At 43.2% G+C, this 21,236-nt stretch overlaps 1 protein-coding gene across 8 annotated transcripts in view; it reads right to left on the minus strand.

Moving 5' to 3' along the window:
* Positions 1-3,607: 3,607 nt before the first annotated feature.
* The window catches only part of sipa1l1 (signal-induced proliferation-associated 1 like 1), a 121,231-nt gene continuing 103,602 nt past the window's right edge, over positions 3,608-21,236 (minus strand). For 6 of the 8 annotated variants that reach the window (XR_014570768.1, XR_014570769.1, XR_014570770.1 and 3 more), the window contains 8 exons: positions 14,893-15,090; positions 13,943-14,105; positions 13,269-13,488; positions 12,276-12,425; positions 10,768-10,876; positions 9,650-9,728; positions 4,572-8,508; positions 3,608-4,500 (listed from right to left, as the gene is read on the minus strand). Coding sequence is in view for 1 of the 8 variants with exons in the window: in XM_083790378.1 (XP_083646504.1) it covers positions 8,365-8,508; positions 9,650-9,728; positions 10,768-10,876; positions 12,276-12,425; positions 13,269-13,488; positions 13,943-14,105; positions 14,893-15,090 (1,063 nt within the window). In the remaining 7 variants the exon portion in view is untranslated. Of the gene's footprint in view, positions 8,509-9,649; positions 9,729-10,767; positions 10,877-12,275; positions 12,426-13,268; positions 13,489-13,942; positions 14,106-14,892; positions 15,091-21,236 lie in introns of those variants that run through there. The other 2 variants (XM_083790378.1, XR_014570774.1) reach the window with 2 other exon arrangements.

Below are 21,236 nucleotides of genomic sequence, written 5' to 3' on the forward strand. Positions count from 1 at the left end.
AGTGTGTTTATGTGTAGGCCTGTGTGTGTGTGTGTGTGTGTGTGTGTGTGTGCGTGCGTGCGTGCGTGCGTGTGTGTGTGTGTGTGTGTGTGTGTGTCCACGCGCACGCACACACAGGTTTCTGTGCAGGTAGGTAAGTGTAGCAGTGGGGGGTGCCCTACTTAAGTGCATCATTTCTGCTACTGTACACTGCCCATCATTAAGGTGCATATCCTCTCCAGTGTCTCTCCAGTAACTGGCACGAGAGCTTATTACGCTTTAGCATAGAAATGAAACGCTAAGAGCATATCGGTGTATGTCAGAGCACAGAGCAGTGCACTGATGATCCAATCATTTACCAACATTAGTGGTGGGCTTAGATCAGTGATTCTCAACCTTTTGTGATTGACAATCTTATTACTTCTAACAAATTAGATTTATTTTGTCCTTTTTGTAAACAAAATGTTCAGGCTATATCCATTTGCCTACTGTACCTCGACACTGTATAGTGTTGAGGACCATACAGTACGTCACAACTTGTGAGTCGGCTATTTCCAGGGTGCGACACTGTATGCATACAAAAACACTTGTCTCCAGTGTGTAATCCCACTTCGCATCTTCACACTGAATCAACCCTGTGAATATTAACCCCAGTTCAGCCCCCGCGTTTTCCACCTGAGGTAACCATGAGTCATCAGCGACCTCCTCCTCCTCTATGTTGCACTCCCCCGCTCTCTCCCTTGTGTCATGTCGTCCTTTCCAAGGCGCCGCTGCCTGTAAGGGCTGTGCTGCATCCAGGCCTTGAATTAACCATACAGCAGAGAGAAGAGATGGAATGATCCAAGCAGGGGTCACCCAAGACAATAGAAAACCAAGACTGCCATTCTTGCTTTAATTCCTTTATCTGTGTGACCGTAGGTGGCTGCCAGAAGTCGGTCATGAGAAGTGTAGAAGTAAATGGGCTGTGGAGATGAGGGGAGGGATGGGCAGGGAGAGGCTATACAACACCCAATTAGGAGATAATTTGTGTATCATTTTTGTGTGGTGCAACCACTCCAAGGAACAACAATGTCTGTCCCTCCCTATGTCCATCCCTATGTCCGTCCCCATGTCTGTCCCTATGATTAGGGTACCAGTAGGGGCAAAAGTGGCGCTGTTGTGCTAGAAACAGAGAGAGAGAGAGAGAGAGAGAGTGTTGCACTGTTGCCTGCTAATTACAATGTGGAGCGTGCATGAGAGAGAGAGAGATTGTGTGTTGTCTGCTAATTCCCCTACACAGTAACTCATCATTTCTCGACCGTTTCGGCGGCTTGCCGGAACCGGGCCGGCACCCTGGGCGTGTTCCTGTGGGTCTGGATGGAAGTTCCGGAGACCCCCCGGGCACCCCTACACGGAGTTGCACCACTCAGTTCACACGGGTGTGATTTTTACAGAGTGTGGGATGGGCTATTCTTCCATTTTAATGCACTTTGGAGTTGCTTCACAACTGCCCTAAGTAAGTGTTTTTTCAAAGTGGGGGCCGCCAGGGGGTGCCAAAAGGAGAGGGGGTCCAGTTTTTACTCAAACAAGCCTAAATAGCTGATCTACAAGCATCAAGCATGGGCTATTTCATTTCATTATGTGGGGGTCCTTGGCATGGAAAGGTGTGAGAACCCCAGGCCTAAGTCATAATTTCTGCCTGACAGCTTTCCCATTGGTCCAGCTGTAAATGGTAAATGGACTGAATTTATATGGCACTTATTCTAGTCTTACCACCCAAATGTACAATGTACTTCACATTCACCTATTCACAGACAGTTGCACACCATTACACATTATGTGTTACGCATGCATGGTGCACACTACACAGTCACACACACACACACACACACACACACACAGCAACGGCAGAACACTGTTACACATTATGCTTTTATGCAGTACACATTCATACACCAACAGCGACAGTGCATGCAGCGAACCATGCATAGCAGCACGGTGCACCCTGCTCAGTGGAGCAGTTAGGGGTTTAGAACCTTCCGGTTACCAGACGGCCACTCTATCTCCGACCCCTGTAGTATATGCGGCTAATCTCTTTGCTTCAGAAGTGAGAGGATACTTATTTTTCCAGTAGTGACCAGTCACAGTACCATGACCACGTATATCCTATACTGTACTTCATTGACCAAGGTCCCTCAGGGGTCTCTACTTTCCCTCTACATCAAATGTCTTCAGCAGAAATTGCCGGTCTTATCAAGAGTGCTCTCTATACTAGACCTCCCCACTTTGCTCATTTGAAGGCTTGGCCTGGTGGTGGCACTAGAGGAAAGGTCAGAAGGTCACCAAAATCAATATGTTTCTTCCTCCTTGGAGCACAAAATGTGCTCATCAAATTTAACGGCAAACCGGCCATTACTGCTGGTCACAGACAGACAAAAACATAAAGAAAATATAGTATCCTACGCGAGTCCAGACTTAGTTATTTACTAGATCACTAGGAAACGTCCTTCCAAAATAAAGATGAATGTTAATTAGGTTGTGCCAAAAAAGACAATTTCATTATCTTTTATCCTCCTACGTAGTTGTTTCATGCTTTTTGATCTAAAAAGTAAATGGATTATTTAATTCATACAAATTCCACTTACTGCTTTGTTTCAACGTCCAAATTGCTTACTTGAGGCTTACAGACTTACATGAGTGCATTATTTTGTCTTATTGTCACAGTCTAGCTGGTTCCAGAAATCACATTGAAAGTATAGATCCCAGGGGGCTCTTTACTCAGAAATGTACTAATAAACTGCTATTATTAAAGTGGATTCTTCACCTGACTAAGGACTCAGGTTCAACATCTGTTCCAATTATAGTACTTGCTATTTGGTGCTAAACAACCTGTTCTCAAATGGATGCACCTTAGGGAAGAGTAATGTCTTCAATGTCCACATTGGTATACGATTGACCAGGTGTGGAAATAATGTTAATGATCCAAGTAATGTTACTTTACTTCTATACTGTATATGGCCACCACTGCTGAAGGAAATGGAACAGTGCTGCTGTTGTGTGTGTGTGTGTGTGTGTGTGTGTGTGTGTGTGTGTGTGTGTGTGTGTGTGTGTGTGTGTGTGTGTGTGTGTGTGTGTGTGTGTGTGTGTGTGTGTTTATCAGGTGAATCACAGGTCTGATAGGAGAATATTGGGAGCCCGCGGCAGTCGCAGTCCAAATCCAAGTGCTGTCCTTTTCCTCTCTCTCCAATTACTCACTGCAAGGTGCAATTATAGCTCTGGCTGGTTTGAGCAGACTAAAAGCCACTTCCCCCTGATGAAATTTAACTGCTTTTAGGTGTGTGTGAGAGAAAGATCAGAGTGGGTGACAGACAGAGAAATATATTGTGATATTGTTACTCCAGTGAGGCAGCAAAATGAGACAAGATTTAAAGTGTATGCAGTCAGTGTGCCACATGCCAGCTAGTGCCAGTGTGCCATGCTTGCATGCACAGACTATAGGCACAGACACAAAGAAATGCCGGCCCCCGGGAAAATCTCTCCTTTTCCTTCACATTGAAAGAACACAACAGTGTCAATAACTACTAGCCAGACACATGCTCCGCCCCTGTAACCTGTACCTAAGATAATAAAGAAATCTTGAACCTTGAAATCAGTACAGCATTTATTTATTTCTTAAACTTTTTAATACCGTGTTCACTGCAAATATCTTTTTCATACCTTTACACTTTACAAAGTAAATGAACACGGGTTGTAAACAGTTATTGAACTCCTTGTGATATCTCCAATGAAATGTGTGTATATCACCAGTCAGAGCAGACTTGTTCTTCCAAGGATAATAATGATTCAAGAGATGGTGGACATTACTGAACTGGATCAAGGCAATGTGGGAGAAGCTGTGAATCAAGAGCATCTGCTTGGCGCTTTCACACAGTCACTGACCTAACAAGACTGGTTGACAGAAAGTGAATATAATAATCTGATTTAAGGTCTGCTCTGAACAGGAGTAGTACTAGTGACTTCATAGAAAGAGTATTTATTTTTCTTTAAAAGACTGGATATGATCATCTCCTTCATTAAAACAAAGAAAAAATATTGGGAAAAAACGACAACATAGGTAAATTTGGACAATTTACAAATTAACACTTCGTCATAAACCCATCGATGCAGTCACTTTGTACAAAAACAGTGTGCAAAGGTTATTTAAAATAGAAACATTACTGGGGACAAAAAGCATAATTTAACATCTGGATTTTCACATTACACTCTCATTATTCCCTAAATCCATCCTTCTCAAAAGTGGAAAATAAACGCATACACAAATAGGACGAAATTTGCCACTTAAACCCAAGCATCCCTATTCTGCATTCAGTGAAAAGATTTGGTGTAGATGGAAAAATGGAGGGGGCAAAGTATAGATCAATGAAACATAGGGTTTAACCCATTTTGACCTGAGATCAGATTCTACATCCTGACAGTTTTCTGAAAAAGCTATGTTTCTATGTCAGTCGTTCTTCGATTTTTCAAAAATAGCAGACCTACAAGCTCATAGCGCGCCACTCGGTGGCGCACTATGAGCTTGTAGATCTGCTATTTTTCAATAGCTAAAGCATAACATAATGCTAACACCAAAAGGGGTTCCCACCCAGAATGGGTTTAAGTGGTTAAAACAAAATGGTTTGTATTGCAACATGACCCAACAATCAACAGCAGAGTTACTGGCCTGGGAGTCGGACACGTGGATGAAACCATCTACACGTCAGTGTAGAAGTAGGACTGGGCAATTATAGTACGGCCTAATTTTACACAATTGGCAAAAATAGTCGCCTCAGCTGTTTTCGCAATTTTTTTAATGTTTTGAAAAATTGTATACTATCGTTTTACGATACTATATGATCATTACAATATCGACATTGAGGTATTTGACCAAAAATATTTTGATCATATCATATCATATTCCTAATCCACCATATTTGATCCATATCACCCAGCCCTATTAGAAAGTACAGTTTTTGAGTGGTGCAACCACTCCAAGGAACAGCAATGTCTGTGTTCACCTATGTGTTGTTCACGTTGTGACGTTAATGAGCACCAGTATAATGAGTACCAGTAGGGGCGCTGTTGTGCCAGAAACAGAGAGAGGGATAGTGCTGCACTGTTGCCTGCTAGAGAGAGAGAGAGGTGGGGGGGGGGGGGGTTGCACCACTCAGTTCACACGGGTGTGATTATTATATTTGGCTATATTTTTAGATATGAAAAGCACTTTCCATTTACTGTAAAATATTCATCTTAATCTTCTTTCATCTCGCTTATATTTTAGACAGGTTGTCAGTCACCAAATCCTATGACGCCTCAAACTGGAAAGCAGTGTGTATAGCATAAGATTTATAGACCAAGGAGGTAAGGCTTGGGACAGTGAGCTATTGATAGTTGCTGATTGTACAATAAGGAAAATATGGATTTTGTATCAAAAATCGTTACGTATACAGCTTGTCTCTGTCGTATTGGTCGAACCACCATTAAACACTGGCAGTAGCAAAGAAAGACCTCACTGAGCCAAGACATTCACTACCGACTGTCCATAGTATACTAGTAGTAGTTACCAACCATGGAGACAGACAGGGCTTCCTGACGACTATATTCCTTTACATGTTATAGATCAGATAAGATTCTTAGAACAGAACCCACACCTTTCACACCCACTCCTCCAACGGAATGGAAAGGTCTGCTATAGTAAACATTATTATTTCTCTCGTTTTTATTACAAATGTTTTTTGATTTGTGTTTTCTACATTCTGACAAGTGTCATAACTGTTCCTGACATTGTGATCGTGCTATAGGCTGCAGGCTTGGGGGTGGGGGGGTGGGGGTGGGTGTTTTTCTAGACATTTATTCACTGCAGAACCTTTTTTTCGACCAAAACTAAAAAGGGACTTTATTATGTACAATCTTTAGAATCTAACTGAATAAACTGAGTGAATCGACTGACCCCAAACCTACTAACACAGCAATAGCCTCCTGGCTATGAACAACTTGAACTTGGGAAACATTTAAATATATTCTGATTTAAACAAAGTTTAAGTGTGGTTAGGGATCTGAACCTTCCAAGTCCACATAGCTGTAAGTGCGCGCACACACACACACACACACACACACACACACACACACACACTTCCTTTCCCATGTGAGTGACCCTCACAGAGTGTATAGGCACAGAGGGATAGACTGATGCACATTCGCGCACATGTATAAACACTGGCCATCTCACCATCCTTTGCCATCGGTTTTGTCATTTAGAAAAAATAAATATCAGAGCACATTACTTAAAAGAAAACAAAAAAATACTACCGTAAATTATAAAAAGACACTTCATATCAGATGGGGAAAAAAGGACAAAAGAAACCTGACCGCAATATTGTGGGAAAGCCTAGTGTGGACACGGTAATATAATTAGTGTTAATTGAATTAACACATAGTATTTGAGTATAGTACACACAAGCTGTGGTCTGCTCCCTTAACCATCCAAAATGCTAGTCTACAGCTCACTCACAAAACAACTCCTCATGTCCTTGAGTCCACTTTGCTTATTCTAAGCCTCTGTTCAGTGTCTGACTGAATGTGAAAGAAGCTTTGGGACATAAGAACATGGCTGCACAAATTATCTTTTTTCTCCATAAGAAGCAAGACATTTCCCACTTGTCATCACTAGAGGGCACTGGAAGCAACACGACAGCAGGCTCTGGCACCACAAAACACAAGATAGAACAGCATTAAAAACCATATTAATCAGGCTTTAGCCATAATGGAGGAACAAAGCCATTTAAATAAGATAGCAAGTGACCCTTCCTAGATCAACTAAACACTGATGTCAGTTGTACGAAAATAACAACTTATTTACTAGAATTATAATACAAGGAAATAAATAAAATGAAAGCCCCCCTCCCCAAAGATGTCTCTGTGTAACTTGTTTTCAGTTGGCTATGGTCATTCCTTGAGGTGGCAGAGGAGAGACCTCCCCAGCTCCGTTCTGCTTTCTCGCTTGGAGGGTGCAGAGATGCTCCGCCTTCGGAGGAGAGGGCTCGTTTTCCTGCCATATGGCTGGAGGACGGGCAGTGGTAAGTTCAGAGCAATGCCATAAAGACAGTCTGTGCCATGCCAAACCACAGAGCCCACCTCCTTTTGTAGAAAGGAAACCTTGCTTCTCACTATTGCTTCATAAAGATGCGTAGTACAGTTGAACAATGCACTCTGTATTTCAGTTTTATAATTTCTTTTTTTTCTGTGCCTCGGCTGACAATGGCTTTTCTTCTTTTAATACTACCAATAGGTAATGGTCCTCTGCACCACTGGTGTTTGCTTTTACTGCAGTCAGAAGTTAGAAAGTGACTGAATCTAAATCTGGGTCATGTGGGGGAGAGAGTGACGATCAACAAGCGCTGTACAAAACCCATCTCTCTTGTGTGCAGATGGATTTCCACTGGCCTCCACATGTGTCAGAGAGTGGCTGAGGCATTTCCATTGGCCTCTGTAGGTGTCAGTGGGTGGTATGTACATACGTTAAATATGGACCCCTGCACAGCAAAGTACAGGAAGGTGTCTTCACTCCACTTTTTCAGGAAGTGGATGTGTTTGTGTGTGTGTGTGTGTGTGTGTGTGTGTGTGTGTGTGTGTGTGTGTGTGTGTGTGTGTGTGTGTGTGTGTGTGTGTGTGTTGTTAAATGTGCAAACATCTATAGGCTCCAGGCTGGCAGAAGTAGTCCATTTATGTGGTGCTCTATGACCTGCTCTACTAAAAGTGCTCAAATGTCAACTTGTGCTGTGGTCCACTGGACTCAAAGACTCAAAGATTGTCCACAATCACTTGTGGAGAGGCAAGCTGGAGAGAAAAATACATCTGAGTTGCCCTAAAAACAGGTTGGAGAGGGTGATTTATGTAATTGCACCAAGTCATAGACAGCAAAGTCAAAAGGAGTGAGAGAGATACAGAGAGAGAGAAAGTGAGAGATTTAGAGACAAAATATAATCCATTTGTTAGCAATTTAGCAATTGTGTTTTGGCCCAGGAAGGGGAGGAAGAGTTCAATTTGTTAATATTATTTTGCCCCGGCAGGACAGAGGAGGTCAGTCCTCCATTATCTGATAAGCAAAGTCCATTAATTCAGTGTCATCCTGAGTAGCCTCACTGGGGAATAGTGGGATAGAGGGAGCCGGGGTTTAGAAAGGAATAATGATTGCAGAGGTTTGGCAACGACAACAACTATTAGGAGATTTGAGCTGTCCAAGCTGGCAGGGACAAATCCCTGCTTTACAGCAATCTTCTGTACCTCCCCATAACGTGCATGTGTGTCTCTGTGTAATAATATGTGCGTTCAGGTGTGCACATTCGTGTATGTCTGTGTGCATGTGTCAGTTCATGACATGTCGATGGTGTTGAAGACCCACTCGGTGAACTTCTTGAGTTTGGCAGAAGAGACTTGGGACTCCTCCTGGAGTCGCTGGTTGTCCTCCCACAGTCTTTTGATCTGGGACTGAAGACGTGTCTTCTCCTCACGCTCCTGTGGACACAGCATAGCATCGGAATGGAGGTTCAGAAATGCAGGTGTATTTGGTACACGGTCAAATCCCCCAGTGTTCATTTAACTCGGAAGCTGTGTTCACACAGGAGGTGAAGATATGTTCTGCCCCGTTCATTCGCAAAGTGAACCCGAGTTGGGATATTTCAACATGAGCGAAGACAAGGAAGTGGCAACTTTTAGGTCCGGTGAGCAACATTTGTGAACAAAATCAGAAATGCAATTGCGACTTGAATTGCTTGAATGCTTGAATCTCTCAGCCACCATGCAACGGGGTTCCGGCGAATTGTTTGCATGAAATCATTGAAATAAGCTGAGCGTCATAACACATCACAGATGCGACGCATCTGCTATTTTTCCGTACTGCTATATTTCACTACATGACACTGTCATGCGGCAAAGTATGAATGGGGCTCTAACAGCGGTGCCATCCTCCCAGGTGACGGCGGAGGCAAAACAACAGTTACTGTTATTTACAGCAGTGAGCCTGAGTCAGCAGCTAGCAACAATGGGCACCAGAGCGGAACTGAAGTGCTGGTTGCAAACAGCTGACTTGTGGAAAACGCAAAACAATTTGGGCCGCGGTTTATCGCCTACAGCAATCAACATCCCCTGTTCCTCAGCACACTTAGCCACTGTATGCAAATAAACGCTTTATTTATACACACAAAATGGAAAGGAGAATGTGGAAAGTCGTCCTCCAACATAGAGAGTGGTGGAAAGTTGCTTATATCGCAGGAGAATGTTTCCATGCAGATTTTCTAGGCATTGCTGTATGTATGTATGTATGTATTTGGTTAAAATGGGTAGGGTTGAAAAAAAGGCAAAAGCATGCTCTGTTGCACTGGCCTAAAAGTGGGTCCTTAAAAACAGCTTAAACTTCTGAGATGTATGTATGTATGTATTAAAAAGGGGGGCTTTTTTGTAAAATCCCAGCCCACAATACCTTCATATATTTAAAAAGAATACCAAAATAGGGTTACCAGTGAAGGGCAACATGCCTATTCACTGGGGATTATGCAAGGCAGAGGCGTGTATGTATGTATGTATGTATGTATGTATGTATGTACTGTATGTATGTATGTATGTATGCATGTATGTATGCATCTCTGTTGTCTCCCACCTTCTTCAAGTCGTCCTGCAGCATCTTAACCATAGCTTCCAGTTTAGTGACCTTCCTCTCCAGGCCTATGTGACCCTCACTGTAAAAACAAACAAAGACCATTGACCAAGATCCACTATACTGTACTATGGATGCACATGTTTTATTCTATGCTGAATGAAAAGGTCTACTCTAAACCAGTGATTCAACATTGGGGTCCAAGAGGTGGTTGTAGGGGGTCCCCAGCAAAGTGAACCAAACGGCCCCTTACAATCTGTAACTCTTAAGAATGTACAAATAGAAGTTTTAGTTAGCCTTAGAGTTAGTCTTAACTCTTAACTTAAAAAAGAGTTACTATATTATTATTCATCGTATGACATAGTGGAAACAGCTGATCTACCAGCTCACAAGACATGTATATACCCGTATTGTCCCGAATATAAGACTACTCTGATTATTATATTGACCCCCAATATTCAAGACTCAATTGTGGAAAAATAACATTGAATGTCAAATAGTCTAGTCCCTGATCATAACACAACCCCATTTAAAAAAAATGATATTTCCATTGGGAAAACAAATTAGTCTTATATTCAGGCCAATATGATAAATACATAAAAAAAAGATGAACATTTGCCTAAAATAGGGACACAAGGGTTAATGTGGTTGGTTAACATACATTTAAATTACATTTCTGAATTGTGATTATCAAACATTAATATCAGACAGTCTCAAAGTTCTCAAAAGGAAATGCAAGAAGAATTAATGGCCCGGGTGATATGCTGCATGGTTGGCATAAAGTTATATTGGCCTCAGTATGTCAGCCATATTTAGGTGATTTTATGTACATTCCCCATGAGTCTGCATATTCACATGCTCTCAAAGTTGCCTCCCAACAACCTGATGAGTCAATGTAATGATTCAAATGTGTTTTACAAGCTGGTAAAAACCCACCTTGCGAGTGTTTCATTAAAAGTGTACGGTAACTATAGAATTATAGCCTTCAAGCAACTTTCATGACAACTTGTTATTTGGCCTCTCGCTATATTATTATTATCGCAGTGTTTACATTAACAGTGCCCTCTGGGATATTACTGTGATATTGAGTGTGTGTGCACGTGCGTGCGTGCGTGCGTTACCTGGACGAGGGTCTGGACAAGGCCACAGGCGGCAGGTCCATGTGAGGCTGCTGGGGGCTGGACGCTCCGCTGCCTCGCTGGGTAGGATCAAACACAAAGCTCCTCTGGGCTGGACACAGAGGCGAGGGCCAAAGGTCAAAAGTGAGAAAACATACAGAGCTAACCACCTGCGTTAAGCTCGGTATACTGTATGTCACGACAGCAACAACAACGCACTGGGAGCTTGTGCTCAGAGCTCAAGTACTGTATGTCTGTTCTGTGTGCTTCTTTCACCGAATTGTTGGAAAGAGATGTAAAAAGGACCAAGATGAATAAAAACACACAAAAAAGAAACTCAAACGTGACAATACAGGTGGGATAATTAATTAAGAACATTTTGGGTACCGTTTATCTGCTCGCCATAATATCTCAAAAATGGAACACAATGTAATAACATTGTGTTCCAACATAACATACAGTATGTATGACAATGTCTGATTCCACAATATTTTAATAAACAATATGACTTGAGGATAATAACATAATATAAAGATAACAAAGATAACACACATATTCTTATTGTCTCTGCCAGGCCAAAGGCGCCCCTGTGTCTGTCCGTCTGTGAGCAGCTAATCTCCGGCACCATTGGACTGATCAGCGTGAAACTTTGCATGCACACTCCCTGGACGCCCACATCTTTCACATCGGCCTGATTCTATTCTGATGGAATACAAATCAGTCTGCTGGAAGGGCCCCTCGGCAGGAAGAATTGGCCTACCGCATCAAATTGGCCACATTTTTATTACAACTGTTTTTGTCCAAACCTCACGCAAGTCATGTGATCAAAACGCATCTGTCATATTTCTCATATTCCATTCCAATTGGCTATGATTGCCATCCAAAGTTTGCGGGCGTGACCCATATAATCAACAAAATGCCAAACATCATTGCTTTGAAACATTCCCACTAAAGCAAGGAAGAAACTCCCTCCCAAACAACCCACTTCACATTTTATTGCTTATAAGTCTTGAACAGTAGGTCGTACAGTTAACATCTTTTTACCCCTGGATATGTTGTATAGACCCTGTTTGTGGACATATTGTATAGGCCCCGTTTGTGCCAGATTAAATTTTTAGATTACAGAAATCGGTACACATTAGCTCCGGGGGCCATGTGATCAAGGTGTTAGTTTTTCCGGTCCCATTCCAATTGGCAAAGATTTCCTTCCAAAGTTTGCAGGCCCTGGGTAGGCAACCCGGCCTGGCCTGCTCCGAGGCACACCTTTTCCAGAGTAAAGAAAACCAACTCATCAACTCATTCTGCTTTAAAAGACTAAGACTAGATTTTGATAGGCTATTTGCGTTTGATATTGCACATCCCATGGTTCTTGTAAAGTAGTTTTTCGCAATGAGATGTGTTGAAAGCGTGTAGATTGATATTTTTGCTATTGGCTATTTGGTGTGTGTATCGCATGTGTGTGTGAGTGTGAGACTGTGAGTGTGTCCTGTGTATGCATGTGCTTGTCTCACTCTCAAAGGTGTTGGCCACATCGACCAGGTGTGTCCAGTCCAGGGGGCTTTCTCTTTCTGATGGTGGGAGGGGCATCAGGTCCTGGGGGAGGGGACCACGTTGGCGATCCACCAGGTCAAACAACGAGGTGTCTGACGCAGAGAGGTCACCTAGACACAGAGGGAGAGGTTCACTTCACACCTTCCTGAAATAACTAACGAGACCCAGTCAAGTCATGATAAGTTAAATAATTATGTTATAGGCTATACAGTACATGTTGTAGGGCAGAAACCTTGTGTCTCCATATTTCTACACTCAAAGCTTCCCATGTAGAAACCACCAGTTATTTCCCATTTTACCTACCATAATTACAACCAAGAGGTGGCAGCAGAGATACAGCAACATGCCATATATCTGGCTGGTAGTCATACAGAGGCCAATGAAACACCCTTGTTACCCCAATCCATAGCAAATCATCGGATGCATCCCACGCTAGCATCCTCCCCACAGCTCACGTCACACTAAGCCCACTCAATTCAATACATTACAAAAAGCCAAGCATCTTTCTCAGTACAGTACAGTAAGTGCCCCAGGGAGGCATTGGGTGTCTTTGGTATGACGAGGCAGCACTGGGATTGCACCCTGACCTCCGAGTCTCACGGCGGACAGTCTAAGCACGAGGCCACTGAGTTGGGATTTTAAGAGCGGTGGCTGCCTTTAATATGGCACCCGGGGAGCAATTACAGGTGTCTTGCTCGGGGACTCTTGCGACACAGAGTACAGTAGGTGTAATTGGGGACGAAACAGTGACCTTCCGATTCCCAGACGGCCTCTGTACCGACTCGGCTACGGCCGCAGACATAATGGAACTCGGGCGCTCTATCATCAGTGAAATCACTCACTGTTTCTAGTTACATTTCAAACAGACGGCAGCAGAAAGTCATTTTGAGGCCTGGCACCTGGAATCAAGCTCTACAATAACTCCACGAGCACTCCCCCTCCCCCCATCGCACCGTGCAGCTTGACTCCCAGCTTGTAGGAGGGCCTTCGGAGGGGCACACTGCGAGTGGTGGGCGAGCGCGGCACCGTGGAGCAGCTGAACAGCACGTCGCCGGGGTCGCCCACAGAGTCGCTGAGGGAGGGCAGCCTCTGTGGGCCGCGGTAGATGCTCTCGTCGGACAGCGTGCGGTGGAGGGAACGCCGACAGCTGGGGGATCTGCCTGACGGAGAAGACTGGAAGGATCGGGGAGGGAATGAGAGGAGAAAAAGTAATATAAGGAACGGAGAAGAGCGGGGAGGGGGCAATTATGTTCACAATACTGTCTTTTATACCTTGTTTAAGGCAATATGCCAATTTTAGAAATGGTCTACGTACTTTAGTTGATTATACAACAGTGACGTGCAAAAATAGACGATATATAAGCTCACAACACATTACGGAATGACTCTTTGTGAGCTTGTAGATCGGCTTACTAAACAAGTTAATTCTCAGATCACAGACCTACACCACCTGAATCTATCAATTTATACGCTTAGGTCAGCATCAGCACATTTCATAAAAACAAAAAACTGCAATGCAATACTGCAGAAAATTGCAAAATACAGTGATGTAACCTCAATACAAATGTGTTGCTATTTATTCAACCTTGGAATTGGGTATTCTTATTGGAAAACAAAGCGGTAGTACCTCGTCTTTGTGGTTGCGTGGAGGCGGTGGACTGTCTGAATGTCTTTTTATGTCTTCCTCCATTGTGGACTTGGCGTGGGGTTGAGGGGAGTGCATGTCCCTCAAAGTGGGCCTGGGTGCCGGGGTTGGAATCCCATCGCCTCCACCTTCTCCTGGAGACTTCCTAGCACACGTGCGCACGCACGCACACACGCACACACGCACACACACACACACACACACACACACACACACACACACACACAGCAGGTAGTTAGCTAACTGCAGCCCTGTAATAGATGCAGCCTGCCTCACCAGTCACCACCAACTTTCCTTTTTCGTTACATTTTTTTTTTTGCAAACCACTTTTTTCACCCAGTGTCAATTAACTAATGTAATCCTGGGTGCTAGACTTCCTCTGCCAACCTGGGGTGGCAGTGGACTGACCTCATGCTTCCTTCTATGCATGAGGAGTCCAAGCAGCTTTTTTTCACCTGACAGGTCACAGGGGGAGAGTTTCCCCGGCGGGACGTAGTGCGTGGGAGGAACACGTTATTCCGACCAGTTCCCTTCTCCTCCATCAGGCGCCCCGGCCAGTCACCACCAACTTGACATTACATCCATGCGAGTGATTTTTGAGGGGCACCAACCCCCAGCTTTGTGTGTGCCCCCCTGTGACGTCATGTGGCAGCCAAGTCTATGGACTTTTTACTATGACGTATTGTGTGTGCCCCACCCCGTGACGTCATGTTTGTGCGTGCCCCAAAGATGCTCCTCACTTCACAAGGGTGTGATTTTTAACATGGTAAAAAACTAAAATGTTCCGTCTCACTATAAAAAAAAAACTTGAAATGATTTTATATAGTGTAAAATAGAATTTGTCCACAAGAGGGTAGTTAAGTACTACTGCACATAGTAATGGAGAGGAGGTGGTTGAGAAAGAGACTGTTTTGGTTTTGCTGACGCCTTACTTCTTCGTGTCTCCAAAGTCCACAGAGTTGATGGTGGAGCCAGGCTTCCTCCAGCCAATCAGGAACTTGGACTGAGCTCCCTGGCGTGGGTAGAATGTTTTGGGCCCGGGGGACACGGAAGACCCGGAGCCGGAGGACGGGGACGTGGCCGAGGAGGAGGAGGAGGACTCCTCTCTGGGGGAGCTGTGGCCAGAGTGCCTGGAGGTGAAGCACAGAGAGGACTAGCTACAGATGTATACACCATCACACAACATTTTATAGTGAAAAGATAATGAGAAATAACTGACTTCATGTTTATTTATTTGACTTGGACATGACAATCCCATTGGCCGATAACATCGGACATCCCTAGCAAAATTCAGACTGGATTAACGCAGGGCAAGCGTTGATGTTGTCACATACGGCACCTAACGCCAATCAATGTCAATGTCAACACTAGTCACTGACTCACTAGAGCAGCGGTTCCCACACTTTTTGGGTTTTGCACTCCCTGTTATCTTCCGACCTAGCACCCCCTTAGACGGAAAGGAAATATTAACATACCTTGCCGCGCACTATGGGAAGAAGGAAATTGCGGGAGTTGACTCCACATGTAGTAACGGATGGGTTATTAGTTATTATTATGTGTCCTTATTAGTGTAGTGTAGTGTAGTCAACACTTTATGGCTCATACACACTGCCCGGTATTTGCTCCGATTATGCTGTCGGGGAGCATTTTTGGCGCTGACCGACAAAACGGCTGATCTGACGTTAAGCGGTGCCCAAAAGGATCTACCAGTATAGATCACAAAGGCTTTGCAGGTAGACCACATGACATGGCCCTAAAAATATATATAATTTTAATATAAAAAACGATTTTTGCATCTGCCGCTTGAGATGACCTGAGATGACTTGATTGATTGACATCAAAAAGGGCCTGTCAGCTCAAACACACAATGCAATACTTGTTGTTGCGTACAATCATCAGTAGCAAAGTCAAATACCAAAAATAAAAACCAATGGGATGATAGTTTTATTTTGCTGGTCGTTTTGAAAGTAGCTGTGAAGTAAAAAAATCACACACGTGTGAACTGAGTGGTGCAAACCAAGTTCTGTGGAAGAACAATGTTGACGTAACTAAGAGATTCGCTGAGTAAGCGATATTTTATATACAGTGATTTAGAAGGAATAAGCAAAATCGTGAGGCGAAGATTCCTCTCCTTCCTCGTTTTATTCTCCTGCGGACAGGACTGTCAGGGAGACTATCAGAGTAGCACAGGGGAGTGGCTTAAAAGACGGGGTAGTAGTTGCCAGGTTGGCGAATTGTAAGCGAGTCGTAGTGTGTGTTGAATGGCATTTGAATGGCATTTGTGGGCTTGTGAATGAATTTTCTCACATGTAATTTGTGCTCACTTGCATAGACCTGGCGAATTTAGCATGGTGAAAGGGCAACAGTGTTCCGGGGGTGTGGGTGCTTCGGGCGATAATGTTTGTAGTAAACAAATGCATTGGCGGCGTGAGTGTGGACGGGAGGCATTTTTGGTGGCAGTGCCAGTGCCAGTGTTTGGCGGGTGGTGTCGAGTTTTGGCGTTCGGCGCGATAGGAGGAGATAGGTCCCGAACACTGCGAAGGTAAGTGTGTGACGTCACTGCCGTGTGAGTGTGTGTGGGTGTAGTGTGTAAGATGGTGTTGTGGGTGTTGCAATAGGGACGTAGCTGTTGTGGCTTTGGGTTTCTTGCCATGTGTTGGGTACAAGTTCTCCAATATAGAATAGATGTATGCAGCATGATTATATAGTAGGCTATGTGTGACATATTATTTGAAAATGGCCGCCTGCATATACAGTATGTCTCTCTCTCATAACTCCAAAATGTTCATTTTTCAGGAAAATAAAAATAAAACATTTTAAAGATGGAGTGCCACAATTTTTGTATTTTTCCAGCTTTTCATGTGTCTATGGGGTGACAGTACTTCATTAGACACCCTGGAGTCGTTTTTATGTCCAATGGTGTAATAACTTTGTATTTAGGGTTTCTTCCTGGAGGCTGAACCCTTGACGGTCAAACGGGCCAATGAAGTAAACACGGATAGTGTGACGTAAAAATATTGCACGCACACACGCACCTCCCCCTCTATACATATTTTTTAAATACGACAACCTCTGTGGGCGGAGCTGCCTGCCACATACACACGTGTGAACTGAACAGCGCAGCCAGTTTGCTGCTCTGTGTGTGTCTAACTGTGTGGCAGATTTTCAAACAGTCATTTCACACATTACCAGTTCACAGCAGAGCAGACTGTTTTTCGTTAGATTGGAAGCAACTAAGCAAGTAAATGTTCACGTCGGGTCCTCAGGATTAATCAAGGAAAACACAACAAACCAGCCTCCTACCTGCTCTGCTGTATAGTTGCTCTTGTTGTTCTCAAGGAGTAGGTTGTTTCTTTATAATCACAGTGGTCGGGCTTTGATACAGAGTGTAGTGTCACAGTGTGCATTCTTGTTGGCTGTTGTAGTCAATATGTATGTAGGTCCTAATACTTATACGAGGCTGAGTGTAAAGTCAAGAATTAGAAGTATGTTGTGTCGCGCTGGAAGCCATGTTGCCATGTCTGGCTATTACAAGCGACTTGGGCTTGTTTTCATATAAGTAACTTTCAGGGGAGATGTGGTTGACTTGACCAATGGTTCATGTGAAGGACCCTCAGATTAATATGTTGTTAAAAGGATTGGTGTTGTTGAAACGTTTTCATAAATATTCACTGCAATTTCTGTGACTTATTTTTGTGGACCTGGCCGCTTGTTTCTTTAGATCTGGCGACTTTTGATGAAACTCAATGCAGTCAGATAAAGGGCAGTTTTAATGCCAGGGTGCTTAGCTGGAGGAAATCAATAGCCTACAATATATTGTAGGCTAAATGATCTATCAAACTAATTGTTTCTGCTGTTAAACTATGATCGAATTGGATGATGAGCTGAGCTGATTGCGACAATAGGGTCAATATAATTGGAGGAAATAAATAAATGATTATAAAAAATCAGAAAAAACAGATCTGATATGGTATGGATGCATGGATTATATGCCTATACATGGATGGTGGCAGTATAAGTGCATAATGGTGCCTATACGATATCTCAGAAATATGGGAAGTGTTCACTTCTAACATTCACAAAAACATGAGTTTTTGTTACATTACAGACACCAATTTGCCATTTTGTAAACAAAAAGGGCAGAGCCATGGGCTGTCCTTTTATAAGGAGGGGAGGGACTAGGACAAGTGGGTGGTCTTAAAGGAGGAGGCGGAGGGACTGGATTAGGTGGGTGGTGCTATGGTTAAACTCACGCATACCTAATGAACTGGTGGGTGTGTCCACATAAAACCATCATTTTAACAAATACTGTACACTTTTTTGAAAAAATTATACCTCATATACACCTAAATACACCTGATGATCATGTTTAAGTGTGGAAAAAAATCACGGCACTCCATCTTTAAGGAAATGAATAAAACCATATATTTTTTAAACTATGCAATACTGCCTCATCAAAGTTGGTGTAGTGACATTAGATATTGTCAATTACTTGCATGAGAAGGAGAGAGGTGGTGGAGTTAGTTGTTTTAGCAGACAGTTTGAGTCCAATGGAGTTAAGAGGTATAAGCTATATACGAGACATATAATATTTCATATCCATATGCACATATGGCATATCTGCAGCATATATTCTGTAGATCTTTGCCATATATTGGCATATATGTTCATATATTTAAGAATTACTAGAGTTACCGATACTGGTATCAGGTACTCTGGCCGATACCACCCTCAAGTACTCGGTACTCGGAACGGGCCCCAAGTACCAAAACATCAAATTGACACTAGGCTGAATGAATGCTACGGGAGCTAAAAAACTGCCCAAAACTTCAGCAAATCGGCAAAAACAGCCGATCTACAAGCATAAATGACAACTGACAAGTTTAGGCATGACAATTCAATTAAATTGGAGAAGAAGGGGGTAAAATAAGTGGTTACTCAACAAAAATAAAAAGTACTTGTATCGGTACTCGGCGAGTACTAAAACGTAAGTACTTGTACTCGGTCTGGAAAAGAAATGGTATCGGGACAACTAACGGCGCAGTTCACAGCTGTCTCCTCGGTGTCTCCTGTCTCTTCTGTGTCGCACGGCTCGCAATGCATTTCCAATGGGAGTCATTATGGTTTGACGAGACAAGCTTGACGAGACACCTCTCTCCCTGGCTGTCTTCTGCCCTCCTCCCCCCCATGGAACAAGGGCACTAATGTAATTGCTACTGAGGGCACTAATGTGTTTCAGTGGAGATTTGATGTTCATTGTAGTGACACAGATGTTTTGTGTCATGCTGTCTTGGTATGTCTACTATCGATGACATACACACAGACACAGAAAGGCACATTCAGCACGATAAGACCCCCATTGACTACCATCATTACATGTAAGTTACATATTACAAAAAAAACATGAAAAGATATTTGCGGCGGTACTACGTTGGCCAACTAGCAGTGTGCATACAGTATGAACTTATCAGGTTACAGACCAATCTTCTTGTAGACGGCTAGTCTCCTGCAGAGCCATGTCATAAAAATCTGCTTTTCTGCTCCGTTTCAAAAAGGTACTGGTAGGTTAGGTTTTGTTAAAAGCTTGTGGCAACAGAAAGGAGGGAGTTCAGATAGCTTAACAAATATCCTGGCTTTGGTTTGTTTTTGTGCTAGCCAGGTGGTCAAGAAATGTCAAGACTGACACAGGAAAATAAGAATTCCAGGGATGGGAGAAAGACAGTTAATTCCAGAGATGATTACAGAAGGATTGAGCCTATTAGTTAAACAACCACAGTCCTTTGTCTGCCAAATACACTGTCTCTTTGTTTCTATGTTGTCCCATGAGTATTAAGTGACCTCGGACAGAATGAAGTTCAGGTCAAGAAAGCAAAGTCCTGGGAGTGTAGGTCTGTGTGAGGGGGTGGGGACAGACCCAGCCAAGAAAAAGGAGAGATGTTTGGGATTTTCCTTTTGACCCCAGATGTTAGTTCAACTATGACATGTTGGCCACGTGTTCCAAATTTACTTTTACTTCCAGGAGAGGCTTGTTGACAGGGAGGTAGGACTTTGTAAGCTGCTCTTGGCCCCATGACTAATGGGTTGAGTCAGGACAGTTGAAAAACAGGTGTGTTCAGAGTTCAGACCTGAAGATATATATTTGTTTCCAGTCGCCTCAATCGCTTCAGTTGCTCACTCTCTTCCATGCGAGACCTGTAGCTCTCTTTTTCCCCTGGATTATATTATGATAGGTCGCTTCAATTGGATTTTTTCAGCTGGGACACCAGACAAGCGTTCGCTTCGTTCACGTCACCCCGTTTGCACGCCTGGTCACACAGCGTAGTATGTAAGTATGTAATAGTCCAGTACCTGCCTGTAGACCCTATCGCAATTTGGTGTTGGGGGAATTTCTCACTTGAACTAAGTCAATGGGTCCCTAGACATGAAAGATCAATGAGGTGCTTGTCCGCCATAGTGCCACGAATGGCGCAATGGCCACATCAAAAATGGCCGCCATCGGCTATGATGAAAATCCAACCTTTTTGTTTTTTAGTGTTTAAGCACATGTAATACATTCATTTTGACTAATTGTGGTGTGTGGAATTCATTTCTGATATTGTTTTGATGATTTGGGGTGATTTTGACCTTGAAAGGTCATAGTCAAGGTCATTTTGCTATTCCACAGACCTTGGCCATAACTTGTCCATTTTTAGGAGTAAGAACAGGAACAATAAGTCTATTTCAACTAAATCTGACTCTTAAAATTAATTTCTGATATTGTTTTGACCATTAGGGATCATCCTGTCATTGAATTATTGATGTTAATGTCATTTTTCAATAATTCGATTATGATTCTTTAGTCGCTTTTACTATATATTTTCATGATTTGTTTTCTTTACATAAACAAAATACATGGGCATGAGCAAAACAACAACAGCACCATATGTGCTGTGTGAATAAGCCCATTGTACAAAAGACTCTGTCCATGGCCCAAATGAGCCAATTCATTGCTATGGCAACCCCATAGTGGAGGTAAGTCAATATATCATAAGAATCGTTCACTTGATGGTACAAGCACCAAATTTGGTACACAAGTGCTTCAGAACCTACTCTCTCAGAAAAGTACGTTGTCCACTTGAAAAACTAAATGGCCACCATTTTTCAAGATGGCCGCCAAATGAAAAGGGCCTTTTGTGGCAGTTCTGGACAACCGTGGGTCCGACCAACTCGAGACCGGGCACTGCACTCCCTGTGTGTGTGTGGAACGTGTCGAATTTGGTGAAGTCAGTGGGGCAAA

This window comes from Protomyctophum parallelum (assembly GCF_964188405.1).
Source record: "Protomyctophum parallelum genome assembly, chromosome: 19".
Lineage (NCBI taxonomy): Eukaryota > Metazoa > Chordata > Actinopteri > Myctophiformes > Myctophidae > Protomyctophum > Protomyctophum parallelum.